This window comes from Orbicella franksi, chromosome 11 (genome assembly GCF_964199315.1).
Source record: "Orbicella franksi chromosome 11, jaOrbFran1.1, whole genome shotgun sequence".
In the NCBI taxonomy this organism is placed as follows: Eukaryota; Metazoa; Cnidaria; class Anthozoa; order Scleractinia; family Merulinidae; genus Orbicella; species Orbicella franksi.
The window spans coordinates 17,615,741-17,638,144 of NC_138155.1; the positions used below are offsets into that span (position 1 = coordinate 17,615,741).

General features: G+C 40.4%; 2 protein-coding genes and 1 pseudogene across 3 annotated transcripts in view; 1 reads left to right on the top strand and 2 right to left on the bottom strand.

Annotated features, from left to right (window-relative positions):
* Positions 1–15,645, top strand: part of LOC145503084 (protein polybromo-1-like) — a 222,583-nt gene extending 206,938 nt beyond the window's left edge. Inside the window, exons 40-51 of the mRNA XM_081482521.1 lie at positions 468–562; positions 1,546–1,617; positions 2,512–2,613; positions 8,580–8,702; positions 8,795–8,872; positions 9,005–9,149; positions 9,485–9,542; positions 10,186–10,278; positions 10,771–11,018; positions 11,167–11,274; positions 11,602–11,867; positions 13,342–15,645. Of these exons, the coding sequence (XP_081338647.1) occupies positions 468–562; positions 1,546–1,617; positions 2,512–2,613; positions 8,580–8,702; positions 8,795–8,872; positions 9,005–9,149; positions 9,485–9,542; positions 10,186–10,278; positions 10,771–11,018; positions 11,167–11,274; positions 11,602–11,867; positions 13,342–13,632 (1,679 nt within the window). The 3' untranslated portion in view covers positions 13,633–15,645. The remainder of the gene's footprint in view (positions 1–467; positions 563–1,545; positions 1,618–2,511; positions 2,614–8,579; positions 8,703–8,794; positions 8,873–9,004; positions 9,150–9,484; positions 9,543–10,185; positions 10,279–10,770; positions 11,019–11,166; positions 11,275–11,601; positions 11,868–13,341) is intronic.
* The window catches only part of LOC145503102 (52 kDa repressor of the inhibitor of the protein kinase-like), a 489,168-nt pseudogene extending 473,516 nt beyond the window's left edge, over positions 1–15,652 (bottom strand). Inside the window, exon 1 of the transcript XR_014051421.1 lies at positions 15,630–15,652. The product of XR_014051421.1 is annotated as a 52 kDa repressor of the inhibitor of the protein kinase-like (transcript). The remainder of the gene's footprint in view (positions 1–15,629) is intronic.
* Positions 2,802–8,546, bottom strand: LOC145503132 (uncharacterized). Its single transcript, XM_081482595.1, has one exon. It carries the CDS (start codon positions 7,430–7,432, stop codon positions 6,938–6,940), a length of 495 nt encoding a protein of 164 aa, XP_081338721.1. The 5' UTR covers positions 7,433–8,546; the 3' UTR covers positions 2,802–6,937.
* Positions 15,653–22,404: the final 6,752 nt, after the last annotated feature.

The window sequence follows — 22,404 nt, forward strand, 5'->3', positions numbered from 1 at the left end:
ACCCAGGATAAGCAAGAATTTTGACTTGAGTTTTGTAACTTTGTGGTGAGGTTTTCCGCATATAGTTTTGCCTCTGCTCTGAGTTTAAATAATCTCAAACAATGCAAAACAACGGCAGTGAAGAACATTTGTTTACAAGAAATATTTCTACTTCTGTTAACTTTTAATCCTGTGTTAGTGTTAACCTGCCTCTGAACAACCCAGCCCTGATTACTACCTGATTACTACATACGCCATTCGAAAACCAGCACTTGGTCAGCAGTCAACTTAAAAGAACCATGCTCTGAACTTTTTTTTGAGCCCACGATATGGTCATGTAAAAGTATTCTCCTGTAAGGAATAGTTTCATAAATAAAAATGGGGTGTTTGATTCCTAACCCAAAGGATTTAAATTGCTTCACATTCAAGTTTACAACATTGGAGAAAAGTTACTTCATTGTATGAGGTCAGTGATTTCCTTGCTGCAGGTCGGCCCACAGAAATACCCGAGAAAGACATTTATCTTAATGAGGCTCGTTATGATGAGGAGGAAGGACAATTCAGAAAGCTGAAAGGACTGAAGGTATATTAGCTTTGGTTTAATTTTGACATCTAGGTTACAAGAACCCTATCCTTCTGTCATCTTCCCAATCATGGTCTCTTGGACTTCCGTATTGTTTTTCAACATGGCAGTTGAATACTAAGCAATGTCATTTTATCAAAATTTTGTAACAACTTGGTTCTCGAAAAACTTTTCTCTCTTTCTGCATTACACAGTAGTTAACTGATGTTGTTCATACCAACACACCCTTTTTGGTACATCAAAGAAACCACCAATAAAAGTAATACAAATATTTTATCATGGTAAATAACACAATACATTCAAATAAACCTTTTTAAAGTGAAGCCTTGGAGCCGACTGGCTCCTAGCTGCTGGAGCTTATCCCGGTTTCTGTAGCATGAAGCAGCTAGGAGTATTTCTATGACTCCCCCTGGACGGGATGCTAGTCCATCGCAGGTCACTTCCCCGCAATTTGTTAGGTTTCCCCAACAATTCACTGGTACCCATTTATACTCCTGGGTGCAGAGAGGCACTGTGAGAGTTACGTGTCTTGCCCCAGAACACAACACAATGTCCCCAGCCAGTACTTGAACCCAGACCGCTCGATCTGGGGACAAGCGCACTAACCATGAGGCCACCGCGACTCCGCTTTTTAGCAATAGGAATTTTCATTTTTTTTTTCAGCTTTATATTTAAGCAATAGAGCACTTTTTCCATGTTTACATAGTTCCTCATCTAAACAAAAGGGGGGGTTCAAAGAATGCAAGACAGCATAACTTACATGGCTTACATAACTTACACAACTTACATGTGTTTACATGGCTATGTAAACACATTCAAATCTAAAACATCACAACCATGTTTACATACTCTCATCTAAACACACTCATTGACCAATGAGACCGCCTATAGCATCTCACATATTTTATAAATAAATTATATTTACTGCTCTTTGATATGTTGAAATTATTTTGCACTTATATTTTGACTGCTTTGTTTGAAAGCGCTATACTTTGACTGTGAGTGTCCAAGAAGATGAATACTATTTCTTTGAAAAGCCAATCACCCCAGGGAAGGTCAGTGATTCTCATGTACAAGTTTTTGAAGCTGAATGCTGCATGTTGTGTGACTGATGTAGATTTACAGGTGAATCTTATTCCAGTAGGGAAGAGGCTTACAGTAGTTTCAAATTGTTACATAATCAGCTTGTGTAGTTCGATTCATTCTATCACCTTTCAGGCATAGTCATAATGTAGAGTGTTTGATAATTAGCATGCATTGTCCCGCAAGCCCAAATATATGCAGAGATGCTTCTGGAACTTTCTATTATTTACATAAGCATAAAAACTTGTAGGTTTAGCTCGAGATTTCATTCATTATCAGTGTGTGTGTAAGTAATAAAACTTTTGCCATCCGGAGTAGTTAACACAAATTGTGTACTTAAAGATCTTACTTAGGATCTCCCCAGTGTTACTGGGGACAAAACAAGAGACGAGAAGCCATGTTGTCACCAGTAACAATCCCACAAGCAACTAATTTTAAAATGTAATTACATGTATACCGTCAAAATTCAAATTTTCCAACAAATGTTTGCAACTGAAGATGGCACAGGAATGTCCTGACATATTAATTTTCGTTAAGTGAACAATGTTGTTTCCTTTTTGAAAACTTAACTAAAATTTCTAGATGCTGACTGATCTCTATTAACAAATGGGTAATGTTTTTACCTTAAAGCCTAATTTTACAGGGATATTGAACAGACCTGTAACAACACAAAACTTGAAACTTCTAACGCTGGTTTTTTTCCTGGTGCATAAACATAAGCACAAGCATGTTTTGTTCTCCTTATGCTTATGCTGTGCTTGTAAACAGAATTGGCTAAAATACAGTGACTAGTCCCTTTAATTGCCAAATTTCTGTTGCAATTGCAGAAATCACAAAAGCAATTACATTTGTTACATTCGTGTTAGGTCCCCTCGCCTCTCCTGATTGAAGACTTGGATCTATTAGAAGATGAGCGCAGTCATTCTTCTGCTTTGAGTTCAGCTGATTCAACAGGCGATACCACCAAGGTCAGAAATATCTTGTAATTTGTGTGTATCAGAAAACTTTTCACGCACTGCTGGGAGCCATGCCATGCCACACCTCACAGCCTGATCTTTATTAGCGTAACAACATAACTGTCTTACAATGACACAAAAAAGTGGCTAGAGAATAATTTCACTTCAACTTAATACATTCTAAAAATACTTCACGGGTGGGTGGGTGGGTGGGGCATGTCAGGCAATGGCAGATGGCAAAACAAAAACCAAACCTTTCACAAGCCATGTGACCTGAAACCCCCCCACACACGTACTCAGATTCTCAGCCGTGTGTGAAAAAAAACGTTTTCCGCTTCTTTCATTCCTCAGCCTACATGAAACCACACCTCTCACACATCACTGAGAGCCATGCCAAGCTAAACAATGCAAATGTCGAAAGAGCACAATATAGGAAAAATCAATGCATAACACCCTTTATGCATGCACAAATAACTATTTCGATGGCTAAAGTAGACATGTAACGACTGAAATAGAGTTCCTTGAATGTCCAACTCAACATGAGAAAACAAGCTGTTGGCATGAACTACATAGAATCAAAGGCAATGGCAATGTCTGTCCTTAATTGACTTTGAACAAGTAGAAGCAAGTCTAAGGACTCATTTATGCAATTATTCCAAGCCTTCTTACTTTCCCAGCAGTTGGCATAAATAACAATAATTATTAAAAAGAACGTCAAAGTCCATCCAATATTGACTTTGTAACTAGTAGATGCGAGTCTAAAGACTCCTTTACATAATTGTTCTGAGCTCTCTCATAATTTGATAGATGACAACAGAAACAATATGATTATCCAAGATGTAGATTACCATAGTCATAACACTCACTCAAAGGACACTATTCGATCCATTAAATCAAGTAGTAACTGGGGTTTGCTCAGATCAGGAAATAGTGCTTTAAAAAAGCTTCCTTTTAATTCTTTTTGAATGTCGTTACTTGATAGGTTTAAATTTTAAAAGTGATTTTCAATTTTACTTCCATTTCTTATTAGTACTTGGATTTGATTGTGATAAGTTTTTAATTCTTTACTCTATTTTACATTAGTTACTGAGGACCTCCCTGAAAACCACGCTATGTGATGGGAGCTTCCTCCATAAAGATTATTTATTATTGTTATTATTATATTACTTCTCCGACCTCCATGTCTCTGGTAGAGTCTGTCTGGCACACCAAGAGCTGCTGCCTCAGAAGCTCCTCCTGATCATAGGCTATGGATTCCAAATGTTGTGGGGTCCAGACCTTCTTTGTCAAGCTCCTTCTTGATCAGCTCATTTGCCCAAGTGTAAGACTTAGCCTCTTTGCTCATACTGACTCCTCTTTTGGTATGCAACACGTGTTGAAATAATGTAGAGCCTTTGGAGTGGTTTGCAATTCTCAAGAATTTCTCAACGATTTTGACTTGGCAGTGGGGTGTACTGCCACGGGCTAAGAAAACCCATGACCCCTTGTGGAACTGATCATTCTCCAATTTTTTCAGAAAAATAGCTACATGGGAAACAGCAAATGAAAACTGTCTACTGACAAATGGTGCAAGTTATCCCACCGAAAGAAACCAAAGGAACCCAGGGAAAACAAAACTGCCAGCTGGAGGTCACCAAGGTCACCCTTCTCGAGACGACTGATCACTTTCTGCACCAGAGCTGAAGACAGAGGCTCCTTACATTCAGCCAGTCTAACAAGAATTTGCCTGGCAGCATCAACTACTTGCTCCACTACCGGATACTCGTTCGGCTCCTGATAACAACTCTTTTTATGAACCCAGCTCACCCCATACAATGCAGACTTCACTGAAGACACTGAATGAGAATGAATGAGAAACACAATATACAGCGTGAAGATCAGAGGATCTATCGGCAAAAAAGCAGCATTGTGACGACCGGCCCATGACCTCCAGGATTTATAAGCACGCAGATAGGTCACAACTGATGTAGCAGCCTGATCACGAACCAATACAGCTGGTAATGCCTTTGCTAGCTGTCACAATTCCAAATGGTCAAAACAATCTGCATGAAAATCAGTTGGAAAGATGACCTCCTCCATGTATTTTACAGCTGCAACAATGACAAATGCCAAAACAGCAGAGAGATTCCAGTAAGCACACTTAGCATAAAAGAGGAGTAGATCCACATGCATGTACACACACTAAAACTCAGGTCCATACCAGAAGGATCAATGAAGCCATAATAGCTTGGAGCCCGTAACAGGCCTTAGGAGCCAAAACAGCTGATAAGCAATAACAGCAGCTAAAAACAAACAGGTGCCCATAATTAGGTTGTAACTCAAACAATAGCAGACATGATGGCGTGCATGGCACCAGCCACCAAGGACATGATTTGATCATCAAGGTACCTGGCAGCTGTGTCTTTGTAGCTAGAATGATGCATGAAACAAGGCAGCAAACAAGCCTCTAAGTCCAAACATGGGAGCCACAGAAGCAAAGCTGAAGCACCAGTAGTCCAAAAGGTGGCACACCTGTTGTAAAGACACAGCTGGCTGCTACTCCTGGAATAAAGATGCCATCATAAGGTTGGATCCTAAGGGAGTTTGTTACAAACCCCACCCACGTACCATGCTTGGTAATGAGCAGGGGCCACTACGGTGCAGGGTGCCATTCTGGGACTAATAGGTTCCATCCTCTTCTCCATCTGACATGTGGCACAAAATGCCAGGAACCAGGTATGGTGGCAGGAACAGCCAATTGTAATCCCCTGACCATGAGACAGTGAAGGCAGCTTGACAACCAGGGCTAAGGAATCTGCTACAAAACCTGTCCAACTGCCTAGTCTTTACACTTGCAAACCGGTCGACTGTGTGAGGACCCAAACACTTGTCCAAGTAAGCAAAACAGGAAGGATCGAGCTTAGTCATTTGAATCTTCAATCCGCGACAGCTCGTCAGCAACCCCATTCAACTCCCTGCTGATCCATTCCGCGGTTAGACGAATGTTAAACTCCCTGCACAGCCTATAGATATTAACTCCCTCATTGTGAAGGTCGGATTTGCAGCTGCCTATTGACAGAATGATCTGTGTTCTTTTTGTCGGTTCTGTGTAGAACCTCCTTGCCTCTTAGCAGGGGAGCAAAAGACTTCAAAACTAGACCAGTTGCCCGCAGTTCCGGGAAGGTGGAGCTCTTGTTACTCCCATTGACTGACTAACTTCCTACTGCCGCTTTTCCCCCAACCTGAACAGCAAATCTGCCCCAACCAGAATCACTAGCATGTGAGTAAGTCAAAACTTCAGGCTCAGGACTAGGAGACCAAATCGGATAGCCTGTATTACGAAAGTTCCTCTGCCAGAAAACAATCTCACCTTGAGCATCTGAAGATAACTGGAAAGGGGTGTCCCACAAAACTGCTTGTCCAATGTTCTGGTATAAGCTTCTGGTCCAAAGCGTACCACTGGACCCAGCGCCAAACTCATGGAAGCCAGGAGTCCTGTAAACCAGGCAACTGTGCATGCAGATACTACAATGCAAACTTGTGAGCTATAACATCCCTTAGCACATGGTGAAAAGCATCTACCGTTCTTTGGGGGACTTGGAAGGTCCAGCATGTAAATTCAGGACATAACCTAGCAGCTCCTTGGATTGGACTGGCACCCATTATCTCTTTGCATCGTTGGCCACAAAACCGCTATGCTGCACATCCTGTCGCACCATGTCAGATACCTGCTGTGCTTCGCAGAAATTAGAATCTCCCCTTGCACCATCATCTAGGTAAATAAATAAACAAATTCTCTGCCTTCTCCAGTGCCTCATCAGGGCTTTTTGGAATGTTGTAAAGATAAAGGACCCACTGAAAGGCCGAAAGGCAAAACAGTAAACTAAAAAACTTACTGGAACTATCAGCCATACAAGAGCAGCCAAGGAACTTTGTATGTTCCGGAAAAATTTCCACATGGTGATATCCACTGGTATAGTCAAATTTGAGGAACCAGTCACCTTGTTAGAACAAATCGGCTGCTGTACGTATGTTCTTGCACTTGAATTTACATGATTGGAGATGTTGATTGACATAGCATAAATCTACAATAAGCCTAAGTTTCCCCGAGCTGTTCATGGCTATGCCTAATAGACTGCACACCAGAAGGTCTGTAGAGCTCACCTCCACCAATGCACCCAACTTCTGCAATTTAGAGATCTCAGCAGACACAAACTCAGCATTACATAACACGCTCCTGTAATTCTGAAAAAACTTTGCCTCAGGTAACTCAACAAACAGCAAAACAATAACCTTCACAAATAACTCTCAGTAACCAATTACTTGCACCAATATTCTGACAGAAGGCAATGTTCTCTCACAATCGACCTTTGACAACAACACAACTATGATTTACATCAACAAATGAATCCTTTCCAATTATATCATAAAAAGAATCACTCACAGAACCATCACAACAGGGATCGTTAGCCATTCCGGACATCAGGAATTCACTGGCTTGTTTGTTGATAGTTTCCTGCCCAAAAGCTCCTGCTCCATTTTGGACATTGGCAGCACGACAGTCCCTGGCAACGTGTCCTGGCTTGAAGCAACAAAAACAGACAGACCGCCCGTCACGTGGCTGACTCTGTTTTCCCGCCACTAATGGCATCATGTAACTCGCATTAATGCACTCAAGGATAACCCTCCTTTCCGAAGAACATGGAATAACTCCTTTAGCCCTTGGAACCTTACAGGAAGCCGCTCTTTTCTTCTCCTCCCTTAACTGTTTGCTTTCCTTAACGGCCTTCTGTATCTTCTTTTGGTCATCCGAGTCGCTAGCAAGTGGATCAGCAGTGCAGCAGGCAACCATATCCCAGCTGTACTTTTCAGCAAGTAAGATGTGCCTGTTCCTTTCCACAAGCAAATCCTCACCTTCAGTGAGATTTTTAAAACAGTCCTCGCTGTCTTTCGTCGCCAGCGCTTCATCAATTTTTTTCTAATACTTTCTTGTTTAGATAGTATTGTTTCTTGTTACCAGTGAAGTGAAACTCTGGATCTGCCTCATGGGGTTTCTGAGCGTTCTGAGATTTCAAGATCACTATTATTTCACTCTGCAAGCGCTTCAATTTTGTAGCAATGGCTTGCTGCTGCTTAAGATGCTCCTTTGCCCAGTCCGGTAGTTCTGAAGAGGTGCAGGGAGGTGAAGAACTCCTACTCGACCCACCACAAGAACTGCGATCAGATACATGATCATCACCACTTCAATCAGTGGTACAATTTATTGGTCTCTTGTTGTAGGGTTCAAGCCATTTAGCAGCTCTAGATTTCGTATGAGATCTATCCTTTGCCATCAGAACTGGAAGAAAATGAGAACAAAGCAAACAAGCGGTGAGAACAGACTGAAAAGTGAAAGAACTGAACACACCGGCAATGGCAGATGGCAAAACAAAAACTGAACCGTACAGAAGCCACATGACCTGAAACCTACCCAGACTCCCAGCCATGTGTGATAAAAACGTTTTCCACTTAATTCTTTCATTCCTCAGCCAGCAGAAAACCACACTTAATTATGCAACTGGTGAAGTATAGATAAAGAAAAGCAATAATACAGATTACAAACTTGAGAGAGTCCAGAAAATTATCTCAGGTCCTGTATATTGCACATTTACTTAGACCAAGTTGCATCCACTTCTTCATCCATTCACTTTTTGCCAAGTCAACATTCCACTTCTTATAATTTACAGTTATCATTTTAACATTATGGAGCCGTGTAGTTAGCAGGCCATATGTCCCATAAGAACCTAGTTTATGACCTTGCTCACTACGAGTCTCCCATAGCTCAGTGGATAAAACATCTAGCTGGTATCTGAGAAGTCGTAGGTTCAACTCCCGTTGGGAGCACAGAAAATGTTTTATCTGAGTAATTTGACATGCTTTGACTTCTTCATCTATTAACCTGTTCCCTCTAGCCATACATTATACCCTATTTGTAAGTTTATTTTTTGTTCTATTTACAGAAACCTAAAAAGCAGAGAGGTCAGTCAGGGTACCTTTTATTTTCTCATGAGATGAGAGCATCTATCAGAAAGGATCATCCAGAGTATGCGTTTGGAGAAATAAGTCGCATCATCGGAGTTGAGGTAATTAGTAACTAAACTCTGTAATCTGTTACAGCCACTGAAGCCACTAATCAGCATCCTAACAGATCTGTATTGCACATGTTTCCTGTTAGTGGCGTAACATCAGTGCACAGAAGAAAGCAGAGTATGAAGCTAGGGCCCAAATGCAGCTATCCCAAAGTGATGCTGAGGTAGGTGTATAATCAAAACATCAATCAGCTGCTGTACTGATTAGTTTACAAACTGATGTACAAAATGTTTGTTTTCTAACCCTAACCCTAACCCAAAATGTTTGTTTTCTGATCTAACCACTGTTACTGCAGGGTGCAGCAGACAGCAGTCATGTGTTACCTACTGGCCCAGTGCTAGCTTATGAGTGTTTGTGGAGAGGATGTGATTACCAGTATGAGGATCTACAAGACTTGAAAATACATTTGTTAGACAGCACATGCCATCTTCGTAAATCAGGTGAATTCTGTATTATTATGTAAACAGCATGGGCTGGAGTACAATGTTAATTAGTGTTTTCTGTTCATGAAGAGTGAAACAGGACAACATTTTAAGTCAATAGCATATCACCAAAATGTGGAATGCCAGTTTTGCTCATCAACTGCTGGCACATAACACAATGCTAGATATCTACATATCTAGAGCAAGAGTGGGAATATTAAGATCAATAAAGTTCAGATTGTGTTGGTGGAGGGGGTTTACTATTTAAAACTTATAACATTTGGTTCTTATAAATAACTGGTATCAAAGGAGACATATTGAAATATTCTTCACATTACGTGTGTGTTTTGTAGAGGATGGTTTTTTCCATTGCCTGTGGACTACGTGTACCAGGGAGCGCCGAGGAATGAGGTGATAAAACGAATGTGCCTAATCTAACGACTGTTTAACAAATTGAAAATACAAGTTGCCACAGTAATTCCCTCTCAAAATTTTCCTATTCAGTAACAGATTAGGTAAAAGTTTATAATCAATTGTGACTCTTTGTTCTTATCTTTTAAGCTTTGCTATCAGTGGCTGAAATCTTTCTTCTTAGCTCAGCTAAATTGTTAAGAATAACTATATTCTCGAAATCCACTCTAATCAAAATTGTTCCATTCTTGCACTGGACCAAGTGGCCAGACGCAGACTTTGCTTTGATACAACCCTGGACAGGGCTTGTTGGGACCAATTTTAGAAAATACCAAAATTGTGCTGGTATACTGGTGCTAGTGGTGGCTATCCCCCTCCCCCTCTTTCAATGTTGGTTTGGGTAACATGATTCAGACCAAATCAGCATTGAGTGGGACGGGAAGGTGGGCCAGTTTGATGTGCTCTGATTACATCACGCTCTCTATAAGCCTGCAGCTGATCCACCATAGTATTACATGCATTTGAAAAATTGGTAAACTTTCTCGACAGTTTCGTCCAGAGTTGCAGCTACCTATGTACCTACCTACCCACCACTGACTCATGCGAATATCTATCTTTTCATTTTCTTTTCTCTTCTCTACAGGCCATTTAATGCCAGCTCTAAGCTATTCAGACATTGCAGAGAGGTGCATTTAGCAGGGCAACCAAAACAAATTACCCAGCAACAAAGAAGCAAGTGAGTCTTGAACATGTGTGAGTTAAATGAGGAGATTGAATTTAGATAGTGAGACAAACTTTTGTTTCCCTGAAAAAAACTTATTGGAAATGGTCATCTTGACCTGTTCTTGTGACTTTTTTTCTCCTGGCACCCTTTCTGAAACTCAGGGCTATATGAAAAGTGAATCACTTAAGGAGGTTCTGTTATTATCTCCAGTGTACTTGCTATTACATGGCCTCAGTCATAACTTCTTTGGCTTTAACTTAATAACTGAAAATGTTTGTGACAACTTTTAGTTTTCATTTGTTAACATCGATGTGTAGTTACCTTTAACTAGGGAAAATATCGTTAGTGATGTAACATCAAAATGTAACCCCATTTTGGATCCATTTGTTATTAATCGTGGGGTGAGCAACAGCTGTTTAATTTTAGTAAAATGACTTTTTGAAGCAAGTGAATAAACTGAGTAATTAGTTGACAAAGCTGTTTGGTATTACTGTATCTCTCTAGGAACTACTTCCCAAAACACCAGGCAGCATTGATTGTATCCAGTCCAGAACCCACAACTGTGCAACGCACAACTGGCCCCACTGTTAATGTCCCCTCAATGAGCTCTAATGGAGCACCAACTCACTTGATGGGAATGATCCCTGGGGGAAATCAGTTTGCTCAGTCAAGCAATCAAATTCAAACTTCCAATCAGATTCAAACCAATGCTTATATTGGAGGACGGCTCACACCACAAGCCATGCAGCAAGGTTGGTTTTTACTACATTAACTATGCATTTACTAAGATACCAGGTCTTTGGTCAATTGATTACCTTCTATATCTATAAGTTAACATAGGCTTATATTTGATACTTACTTTGAATTTGTGCAGTAGTAATTAATGTTCCATGTTTGCAGCACTTTATCAAGGTAATACTGGAGTGAGTGCCATGACTAGTCCACCAGCACAAGGCATGCTACATGGTATGACACAACAAGCAGCGACACAACAAGTGCCTGCCACAGGTAACATGTGCCACATGCAATCTATTGCTTCCTTCTTTACTTACCTGTATAGCACAGTTATATACACCTTCCAATTCAACTGTACTCCTGGTTATTGAAGGTAAATCAATCATTACTGCTCCTTCTCAATGTTGCTGTCTGTTAGTGAGAATTCTCACCTGTTTCAAGTTTTAAAAAATGTTTACATGGTAGCATAGTTCTCGGAGCAAACTTGTAGTAGAATTGACTATCACTTGCAATCTGGCATAAAACAAAATAATAATCTTACACTTGAAAACTACTGGCATTGTCAGTCACTGAACATGACTTTTGTTGCAAACTATTCAGGTCAAATTGGAGGCTTTCCTCAACAACAACAACAGCAGCAAGTCAAACAACAATACAGCCCTGCACCACAGCAACAACAGTTTAACTTCCAACCACAGATCAACCAGATCAACAGCATACAGCAGCACTACCCTCAACAGGTACAACAACAACAACAACAACAACAACAACAACAGCCTCAACAACAACCACCACCACCACCTCAACAACAGCAACAGGTCATGCCACCAGTCCATGTCCAGCCTGTGCCACCCGTCAAGGAAACAGTAAGATAAACTTAAATCACGTACATGTACTTGTCATAGCAATGTGAAGAATCATAAAGTGTTTATAATGAATGTATTAGCATGAGTTATTCAGAGCCAATGATGAGATGACAGCAAATGATCATGATCCAGCTAAACCTTGTTATGGTGAATACAATAAGTAGATTATCATATTACTTAAAGAATGAAGAAAAGAACTTCTCGATATTTACAGGATGCCATTTGCACTATTAGACTGAAAAATATGAAAAGAATGATCAAAGAGGACAAGCTTCCTGTCTTTCGTACTTTCATTCTCTTAATTTGTTCATAAATTGCCCTCTATTTGAAAGCAAAAACATCATTATAGATGCTGTGTTATACTGATGATGTCTGGCCTGTATTGTGTTCAGACCGTGGAACAATAATGTTAAGGTCATTCCACTGAAATAGAACCTGCACTGAGATTTTTGTCAAACTTTGCCTATTGACTGTTTATATTGTAGGAACTTAAATTTGGAAATAAAAATGAGGGGTCCCCATGTTCATTTATGAGCAACAGTACCTTGCTTATACCGTGTAAATCCTTACAATAGCACGATGATGATAGTCACAATTGCTTGCTAAACTCATGTTTCCGACAATTGTTTCTTGCTTAACACTGAGAATTGCGCATATTTATTTTACATGGAGAAATTTATTACTCAATTCAACACGACAGAGAAAAATGAATGGTCACCATACTTGTTTTCAAGAAAGTGACGATTTACCTCTATGGCAAGGTCCAGCTGCAAAGGAAAAGCCGCCATTTTTTAATGCGCGCACACTAATCACGCTTGCAATTATGCGCAGTAGGGATGCGCAATGCAATACTGGGGAATGACCTTAAAAAGCCCTTGTTTATTGTTCTAAATTTTCAGGTATACTTTTTTCATCTCACAGAGACGGTGAGACTCTTCGTGAATTTTGGCTTTAAGAAGTATTACTTAAACCTCTTGTATAACCATGCCTTTTAAAAAACAAAAACATATCAAAAATTCCCACCTGGAAAAAGTCCATTCTCATCCAATTTCATTCTCTGTCACTGAGTTGGAAGAACTTTTGCCATTTTTAGGAGATCAGTGGGATTTTTGTCAATGGCAGAGCCAAATAAACAATGGTTATTGTTCTGTGGTCTTAAAGCTACAGTGAGTGACAAAAGTGTTCAAACACTTGGCAGTAAAATTTGATTTTTGAGTGTCTTGGAAACATTTTCCCCCTACCCCTTCCCCCCAAACAATGTTGATTTTTCTATTTTTTAGACTCCACAGACCACAGCACCTACACAACATCGAAATAAGGGGCTGGGAGTATCAGTGAAGTAACACTAGATGCAAATAAAATATAATAAGAGGTTAAATATAGAAAAGTGTCACTTTCTAAAAGTGTTTCAGCTATTTTTGGCACCAATTGTAGCTCATCAAATTCTTACATGATTTTCTGATACCATATGCAGCCTTCACCCATATTCCTCGCTCCACCTCCTAAGCCACAACGACTGCATCACTCCGATGCCTACCTGAGGTACATTGAAGGACTTCGTGACGGCAGTCCACATATGAGCAACTGGAACCAAGCACATAAACCTGATGCAACTAGTATGACCCCTCAGCAACTGGCCCAGCTACCAATCCAGTGGCTGGGTTGTGGCTATGGTGACTATGAAAATGCTGTTGATGCATTATGGAATTTAAGAGATCACATGCTCAGGGATGCTCTATTGCTGTCCAGGATGACTGAACATTAGATCAGTTCAAAGCTTTCTAATGTACTCTTCTCTAACTAGGTTATTTGTCACGTGCATAGCTTGGGTTGATAGCAGAAATCACTGATCAGTTTTCTTTAGTTCATTGCATAGTTTTCTGTTTGATACATTCATACATACATGCAAAAGGTTATGTAAGAGGTAATTATTAAAAGAAAATTGTAGCATTCTTGTAGCAAGTCAGGTTACCTTTTTTTTTTCAGAGAACAGTCTGAAATTTTGGAAATCAAAGTGTTTTGCCAGTGTTTGATGTCCATTGGTTTTTACCTTACCTGTTATAGTTTAGTATCTCGCTTGTTATCATATTTCTTTTACATTGTCATTGTGTTGATGTATTAGTTTTGTGCAAGGAGGCTAGGTTATGTCATTCTGTCACCAGTGAGAATGTAAAGAAAATGTAATTGGCAATGATTCTATTTTATTTGACACGAGTGACACTTGCATCTGCCTACTACTGTTTATTTCATTTGATCTGTGTTACAAGGGTTTTTTGCATTACATCTGGGTCATAGATGACTCGCTATAATATCTCATTCCTCTGGACAGTTTTCTAGTGAAAGTAAAGCTCGTCAAGTGTTCGTCAAAAGAGGTTTTTTCTAATTGCAATAATAATCTGACCAAGTAATCCTGCCATCATGCTATCTTGTAGTTATGGTTAGGTTAAGCCTGCATGGTATAGTCAAATGTAACTTGTCTCCTGTTATGTTTTAGTTTTCCTTGCTTGAAGGGTAACAGTTTACATACCATATTCTTTGGGTCTTGCCATATTCGAAAATTGGTGTCACTACTTTCTCTTACAATTACACTCCTATTTGTCAGTAGGGGTTCCATCTTTTGCACTGCTTAAGACTGTTCATGATGCTAAGGGGGTGAAATATACTATATATCAGTTAATAAGCTAGTTGTTTCTATGCATCTTGAATTGTTGCAGTAATCAGCAACATCTTTAGGTGAGAGAGTGTTTTGTTGCCAAAGGCCTTAGTGTTACCTTTGGGATGAATTTATTGTCATCATGGGGATTTGTAACATATATTGATGCATTGCAATTGCAAGAGAGTATCTCAGCAACAAACATAATTATAAAGGAGGAATGTGGGACCATTCATTTTTTCATATAAGGTAGAGGGGCTGGTGGGACTTAGGGGGGCATGCTAAAACATATAGCTCAAAAGGGGGACAAGCAGAAAAATATGTCTAGGGGGCACTCAAAACATTACCTTATTGACAACTTCCACAGTAGTGCAAACGTTCTGCTAGTACTCCTAAAATAGCATTCCTGAGGATCTCAAAGTTTTGAAATTTCCCAGGGGAGCATGCCCCCAGGCCTCCTTACTTTGTTAGATACCCTACAGCAAGAACTAAGCCTCTACTAAGCATTTGGTTGCAAAATATAGCTCAACCTCCACAAACAACCTCCCTTTTATAAAACAGATGCAAGATCAGTCTTTTGTCCTGCTTTTGTCAGTTTGCACTTGAATATAGGTATTGTAATGAGAGCATCTATAATAGTCCAAAAGTTCTGCCAGAATACCTAACATAGCATTCCTGGGACTCTGAAAACTCAAAATTTTCCAGGGGAACATGCTTCCGGACCCCCCTACTATATAATGTACTAGATACACAGCAGCAGGAACTAAACCTGTACTAAGAATTTGGTCGCTAAATGTAGCTGACCTCCAGAGTGTCCTCCCTTAAATCAAAGGCTCCCATGAGCCACCTCATGGATGAATAGGCCAATTCCAAGTTAACTCTTGCCTGTGTCAAAACAAGTCTTTGTGCAAAACTATTCATATGAAAATGTATGTCACCTGTACGTTCATTCTCATGAAAATCAAGTCATTTTCATATGGAACGTTTTGCACAAGCACTCGTTCTCAAAAAGAGGCCAAGAACAACTTGGAAGTGGAAGTAAAGTCTGCATACAAGCTAAGTGGCCTGTCATACCGGCACTTATCCAGGTTTCTGCAGCATGAAGTGACTAGGAGTATTTCTACTCCCCCCTGGATGGGATGCTAGTCCATTGTGGTTTTACCCCCCCCCCCCAACATTAAATTTGCCTGTACCCATTTATACACCTGAGTGGAGAGAGGCACTGAGAGTAAAGTGCCTTGCCCAAGAACACAATACAAAGTCCCCAGCCAGGGCTTGAACCCAGACTGCTTGAAGTAGAAAAGAATTTAAAAAATCAATTAACAGGTTGTTTACACAGACTGCTTATAAATTTTAAAATTGTTAATAATTAATTTTCATCGGAACTGGAACATTGTTATTCTATTAACTTGTACATGATGTAGTGTCAAAGAATGACAACAGTCTGTTGCAAAATGGAATCATTGAATGAGAGTTCACCGCATTCACCAGTCAGTCCAAAATTGACACCTAGTCACTGGTGTTGGTTATGATATGTGTTTTTAAAATATTACTGAGTCGGCTGTTCATTTTGGGTCAAGGTAAATTGGTTGTGGTGCTAGTTCAGTTAACATGAAACAGCTGTATAACAATTATGCAAAAATTATAATGCAATGCATGATTTTGGCATATTTTATTTGAGACAATCAACTTAAGAATGCCAAGATGCTATGTCAAACATAGACAATTTGATTTTAGCTTGCTGGTAAATGGGAAATCTATAGATAGAAAAGTATTTCCTTCAATATTATAAGAATCATTTCAGACAGTTTTGTTTCATTCTTGAACCTGAAATGAAGGGGCTGTTTTTATTCACAATTTATAAGTTTTTTTTACCATATAACGATATCCATGGAGAGTGACAAAGTTTTATACAAGGAGGCTCTGTCCCAAGGCCAAAACCTTATCCATTTTACATAATGTTTTTGACAGGAAAGGCTTCCCTTTCATATACATGTAGCTTGCAGCTTGAAACCCCTTTCACAAATCTAATGTAGCCCCACTAGATCATATTTCTTGGATAAATAAACAATGTTTGAAATCCCTTACCCGTTACCGTAAGTCTTGTAATACCCCCAGCCTGAAAAAGTGCACCTTTAGTCAACTATATGGAGAAGCCCCCCCAGCTTGGTGCAATACAATAATAATAAGGGTACATACACTACATGTTGTAGTGTTTGTAAGTAAAATAATAATTTTCTTTCTTGGAGACAAAAATCACAGCATTTTATTCCTATATATTGTGGTAATTGTTTGTGCTAATCTCACTAGCAATGCAGTAATATTGAAAAGGATTGCAGATGTCTCCCAATAAATTTTTGCAATGACTACAGAACATACATTTTTTTTTATGTTGACAAGTATCCAGCATTCTCTTCTCCATAATTATTTCAAGTTTTGATTTCAATTTGTTTAAATCTCTCATTTCTAGAAGCAAAAGAAAAACTCTAAATAACCAGCCACCATGCGTCCAGTTTATGTTTGACTCAACTGAACAGTACATCTCTCTCACAAAAAGTAGATCTACACAGTCTCTTGGACTTAATTTGCCCATCCATCACTAAAATATTTCAGCATATATTTACTCGATTGTTCATGTAGGTTGAGTTGCATACCATCTGTGAAGAAATTTTCCCTCTGGTCAAGCTGCATGGAATACAAAAGAAATGTAGTGTGAACGACAACAAAACTAAAAGATAAGGTAATTCAGATTTCTTTCCTGAAGTATTTTTAAAGAGCTTAATATATAGATTTAGCCAAGCCTAAAAGCGGAGCTCCTGGACCAGGTTGTTCAAAGCCGGATTGAGCTAACCCAGGATAAGTGAGAACTTTGATTTGAGTTTTAATGTAACCTTGTGGTGAGGTTTTCTGCCTATATTGTTTGGCCTTCTGTTTTGAGTTTGAATAATTTCAAACTACACAAAGCATAAGCAGACAAAACATTTTCATACAACAAAAACTAATACTTCAGTCAAATTTCAATCCTGGCACTTTTTGTCTATCTGAATCATCCAACGAAAAATGACGTCACATCCGGTAAAACAGCGGGCTGAGCGGCAAAATCAAATTTGAGTATGGCATAATATATAATCGTTCTCTCAGTAAGTAAAATGGCAATATTTCACAATCTGCCGGATATTTTCATTTGGCCACGATAAACAAAATTTTGTCTTCCTCGTCAGATCAGTTTGTTTGAAGAACAGGGCAATTATTTATCCAAAAACACGCTGTTTTGAAGGCGTGTTTTTTACGAAATGTCATTTCTTCCTCGCTGAATTCCACAGGAGTCATCGTTTGCGTGGAAATAATGAATTCTACAATCATGGCCAAAAGTCTTGGGACAAATTTGCACTTTTGGCGCTTTTGCGTACACGCCAGGCGCGAATACAACCTCACCTGCCTAACCTCGCCCCGGAATATGCTGTTACTGAATGGTCATACAAGAGGCACTAGTTGCTGCTGAGTAGTCTTGTGAACTAAAAGTGACAAAATGTATATTAAATCTGTGCCAGCTCAGTACAATTTAATACAAAATTTTACTCAGCCGCAAAAAAAGTAATTGTTAGCAGCTGATATTACATGTACTTTGTGAAGGCTTCTGGAAGGGTTATACTTTTATAAACTACCTGGCAGCAAGTACTATTTTGATTTACTAAAGCAAGATTGTAGTAACTGCTAGGAAAATGTGTTTAGTACATCCCAGAAAAATTGGGTGGGGGTCAGTGCAGCCCACTTCACAAAACTCTTAACCTATTTATGACCAAACTCCGCGATTTTCCCTACCCCAATTATGACTGTTGCAACTGCTGACAGTTGCCCTAAACATAGTTTGTGAATGGTTTTTGTTGATGGTCTTATCGATAATGATTAAAATTAAAGTAGCGTATTCTAAAAACATATTACCAAATTGAAGACTAGAGGGCAAAAGCCTTACCCTAGAGTATTTATGACCAAAACGGCTGAATTGGGGCCGCACATAGCTATATATAGCCCCCGCCCCCCTCCCCCACTGGAGTAGGAATCGAAATATCATTTTCTTGATGATATAATAAAGATAAGATCTCAAAATAATCAAGAGTTACATGTATGCATGGGACTTCACTCTCAAAATGATGCCTGATGCTTACTGTAAATTGCACAAATTACTCCTACAATGTGCCAGAATTCTGTTAATCTGGTCACCAACAGGCCACAAAAATCTGACTGTATAATTAATAAATAAGAGAATGACTAGCCCGCGTGGCAGGCCGTAGAAGGGGAGGGAAAGGGTCAAAAGGAGCGTGGGAGTTTTGGGAGGGGAGGAGGAGTGAACGTCCCCTTCCCTCAAGCGCACACGCTTCGCGCGCTCGTTTTTTTCCCCTTTCCCTCCCCTTCGACGCCTGCCACGCAGGCTAGAAAATGACCAACTGAGCTTTTGTTCGAGCCAGAATAGAGTGGCCATAATAACGAGGGGGCTGTGTTAACGGGGGTGGCCATAAGGTGAGGTATGTTCCACAGTAGTGATAAAGATGACACTCTCAAACACCTGTACCCATAAAGATTTTGGAAAGTATATTTTGCATAATCATTTGGAAGAGGGAAAATGGAAATAAAATAGAATGACTCTTGTGTACCTGAGACAACTCTTCCCCCGAGTTACCCTGGCAGAGCTAACTTTTCACTTACTTCTTTGCAAAATTCAAACAACCGTTTACACGAGGATCGCGAACCAGACTAATGGGGGCGAGACGATTCAGGTGGGCAAGTTGACTCGCCTTGGCAGGTAAAGTAACCTGGTGGGGTACTCCCTTACATGTATATGGGCTATATAGGTATGTGCGGCCCCAAAGGGTATGGTTTTTCAGCTGTTTTGTTCATAAATAGGGTATCGATTTTAGCTGATTTTGGTCATAAATAGGGTATGGTTTTTGCACTCTAGCCTTGCTATGGGTATGTTTTTAAAAAGAAGCCACTTTTCCGTCATTATCGAAAAGAAAATCAACAAAAGCCCTTCACAAATTACGTTTACGGTAATTTAACATTGGCCTGATCTAGGGAACCTATTATAACACAGTTCTAAAACAGGGGTTTGATTTAAGGGTTAGGTCATAAATAGGGTTTCAAAGTTTTGGTCAGGTCATAAATAGGGTAGGGAACATCGCAGATTTTGGTTTTAAATGGGGTAAGGGTTTTGGGAAGCGGGCCGCACACCCCCACCCGATTTTTCTAGGAGTACCCCCTGGTAAAGTAACCAACAATCTTTCTTTGAGTAGTTCGTATAGTGTGATCGTCCGGGTGAGTGTAGTTCTGAAAAGAACTGTTGTTGGTGACTGACGATGTCCAGATGGTGTCCTGACGATGATGTACAGCAACGTGATTGTTGGCATCACCATTTCTCGTGGCTAGTTTGTGTTCAGTCAGTCTCGTGTTAAGGTTTCTGCCGGTCTCATCAATGTAGGAAGCCCGGCAGTCGGGGCATTTGATCTTGTAAACTGCTCCGTCTGTCGTTAGGTTCGTCTCTGTCTTTCACGTTGGTCAGTAAGTGTCGTAACGTAGTTGTACGTTTGTGGGCTACACGAATGTTGTAGGGCTGTAGGATCCGTGAGTTGGTCTCGGAAGTGCCCTTAATGTAAGGTATAGTCACTGTAATAACAGGTGTAAGGTTCCTGTTCGTAGCGACGACCAGGACGACGACCGTTCGTAGCAAAGACCAGGGTCTCGTTCCGGCTGGACTTAAACTCAAGTCTCCGTTGGACACACAAGAGGCCATCCAGATCGTCAAATCCACCTGCAGACGTCTGGTCAAAGCGCGGATAAACGACTGTCACAGAAGACTCAACTACTGCAACAATAAACTACAACAACAACTTGACAAACTTAAACAACTGTTACCGACTAACTTACTTGACACTGTTATGACAATCGCCGACAGGCGAGCCGACAAAACCACAGACCGCGTTCGTACTGAACAAGAACGAAAACTGACAACACTTCAACGCAATAAAAACAAAACGACCGAAAACTGACGATAACTGGGTCAGGAATATTTCTTCCCGTCCCTTAGACAAAACCGAGACTCACGTACTGTCGTACGGACTAAAACACTCAGTGACGCCTAAACGGATACCGACCGAGTCTATTGTATCTAGTGTTGAGGCGGTTCTGTCTCGTCAGCGAGACTTATCAGATTCTGCCAAGGATAACATCAGAAGCAGAATTGTTTCCACGGTACAATCAGCCTCTATACCTGACAATAACTTGACAAAAGACGAACAACAAGCACTGAAACGACTGAAAAACGACAACAACATTGTCATACTACCGGCCGACAAAGGACGTGTCACTGTTGTTATGGACAAGACTGACTACTTTGACAAAATGGACGCACTTGTTAACGACAAACAAACTTACTTCAACGTAAACTTCACAGCAAAATACTTACGCTTAAAAAGACTGACGCTATTGACACTCAACCCTACTATCGACTGAGGTGCTCAGTACCTCAACCGCCGAAACTTTACGGACCACCGAAACTGCACAATCCTGGTATACCGATGCGATCTATAGTGTCATTCTGTGGGTCCCCTACGTATCAACTGTCTAAGTACTTGGCGACCATACTGCAACCCCTTACCGACAAATCAAGACGCAAACTACAATCTACGGAGAACTTTATTGACGCTATTAAGACAGTACAGATACCTGACGACTACAAACTTGTGTCTTTTGATGTGAAATCACTGTTCACCAGTATTCCACTTCAATTGGCATTACAGTGTACCGAGACCGCTATACAATCTACTGTTAAACTACCGTTACCGACAGAAGACATCATGGACTTACTGAACCTTTGCCTTACATCGACTTACTTTCAGTACAACGGCAAACACTACAAACAGTTGCATGGAACAGCAATGGGGTCGCCTGTTTCTGTTGTTGTCGCAGAAATTGTGATGCAACACGTGGAGGAACGCGCTCTTGCAACTTGCCGACAAACGATACCGCTTTGGTTACGCTACGTTGACGACACCTTTACCGCCGTTCACACAGACGAAATTGACGATTTTCACGACCACCTAAACGAACAGAACACCAACATCCAGTTTACTAAAGAGATCGAAGAAAATGGAAAACTTCCTTTTCTAGACTGCTTGGTAAGCCGCGACAACAACGAACTACGAACGACAGTGTACAGAAAACCGACGCATACCGACAGATTACTTGACGAATCATCCTACAACCTGACTTCACACAAAGCCACGACTATAAAGACTTTGACGAGACGAGCGCAACTAGTTTGTGACACACCGGACAGCTTACGCGACGAAAACAGATACCTTGAACGTGTTTTTCACAAAAACAACTACAACGCTGACTTTACTAGACGAAACATTTACCGACCTACTGAAGCTGACGCTACGAAGAGGAACCCTACATCTGTTATTAAAGTGACTATACCTTACATTGAGGGCACTTCTGAGACAATTTCACGGATTCTACGGCCCTACAACATTCGTGTAGCCCACAAACCTACAACTACGTTACGACACTTACTGACCAACGTGAAAGACAGAGACGAACCTAACGACAGACAGGGAGCAGTTTACAAGATCAAATGCTCCGACTGCCAGGCTTCCTACATTGGTGAGACTGGCAGAAACCTTAACACGAGACTGACTGAACACAAACTAGCCACGAGAAATGGTGATGCCAACAATCACATTGCTGTACATCATCAACTGACAAACCACAACATTGACTAGGACTCTGCTCAGTGCTTAACCTACAGTGCAAACTATTTTCAACGACTGACTCTGGAAAGCTGGTACACTAACCTAGAACAAACGCCTCTTAACAGATGTCAAC

Coding starts and splice junctions, on each gene's coding strand:
- LOC145503132 (XM_081482595.1), bottom strand. CDS start 7,432: ATGGTTGCCTGCTGCACTGCTGATCCACTTGCTAGCGACTCGGATGAC.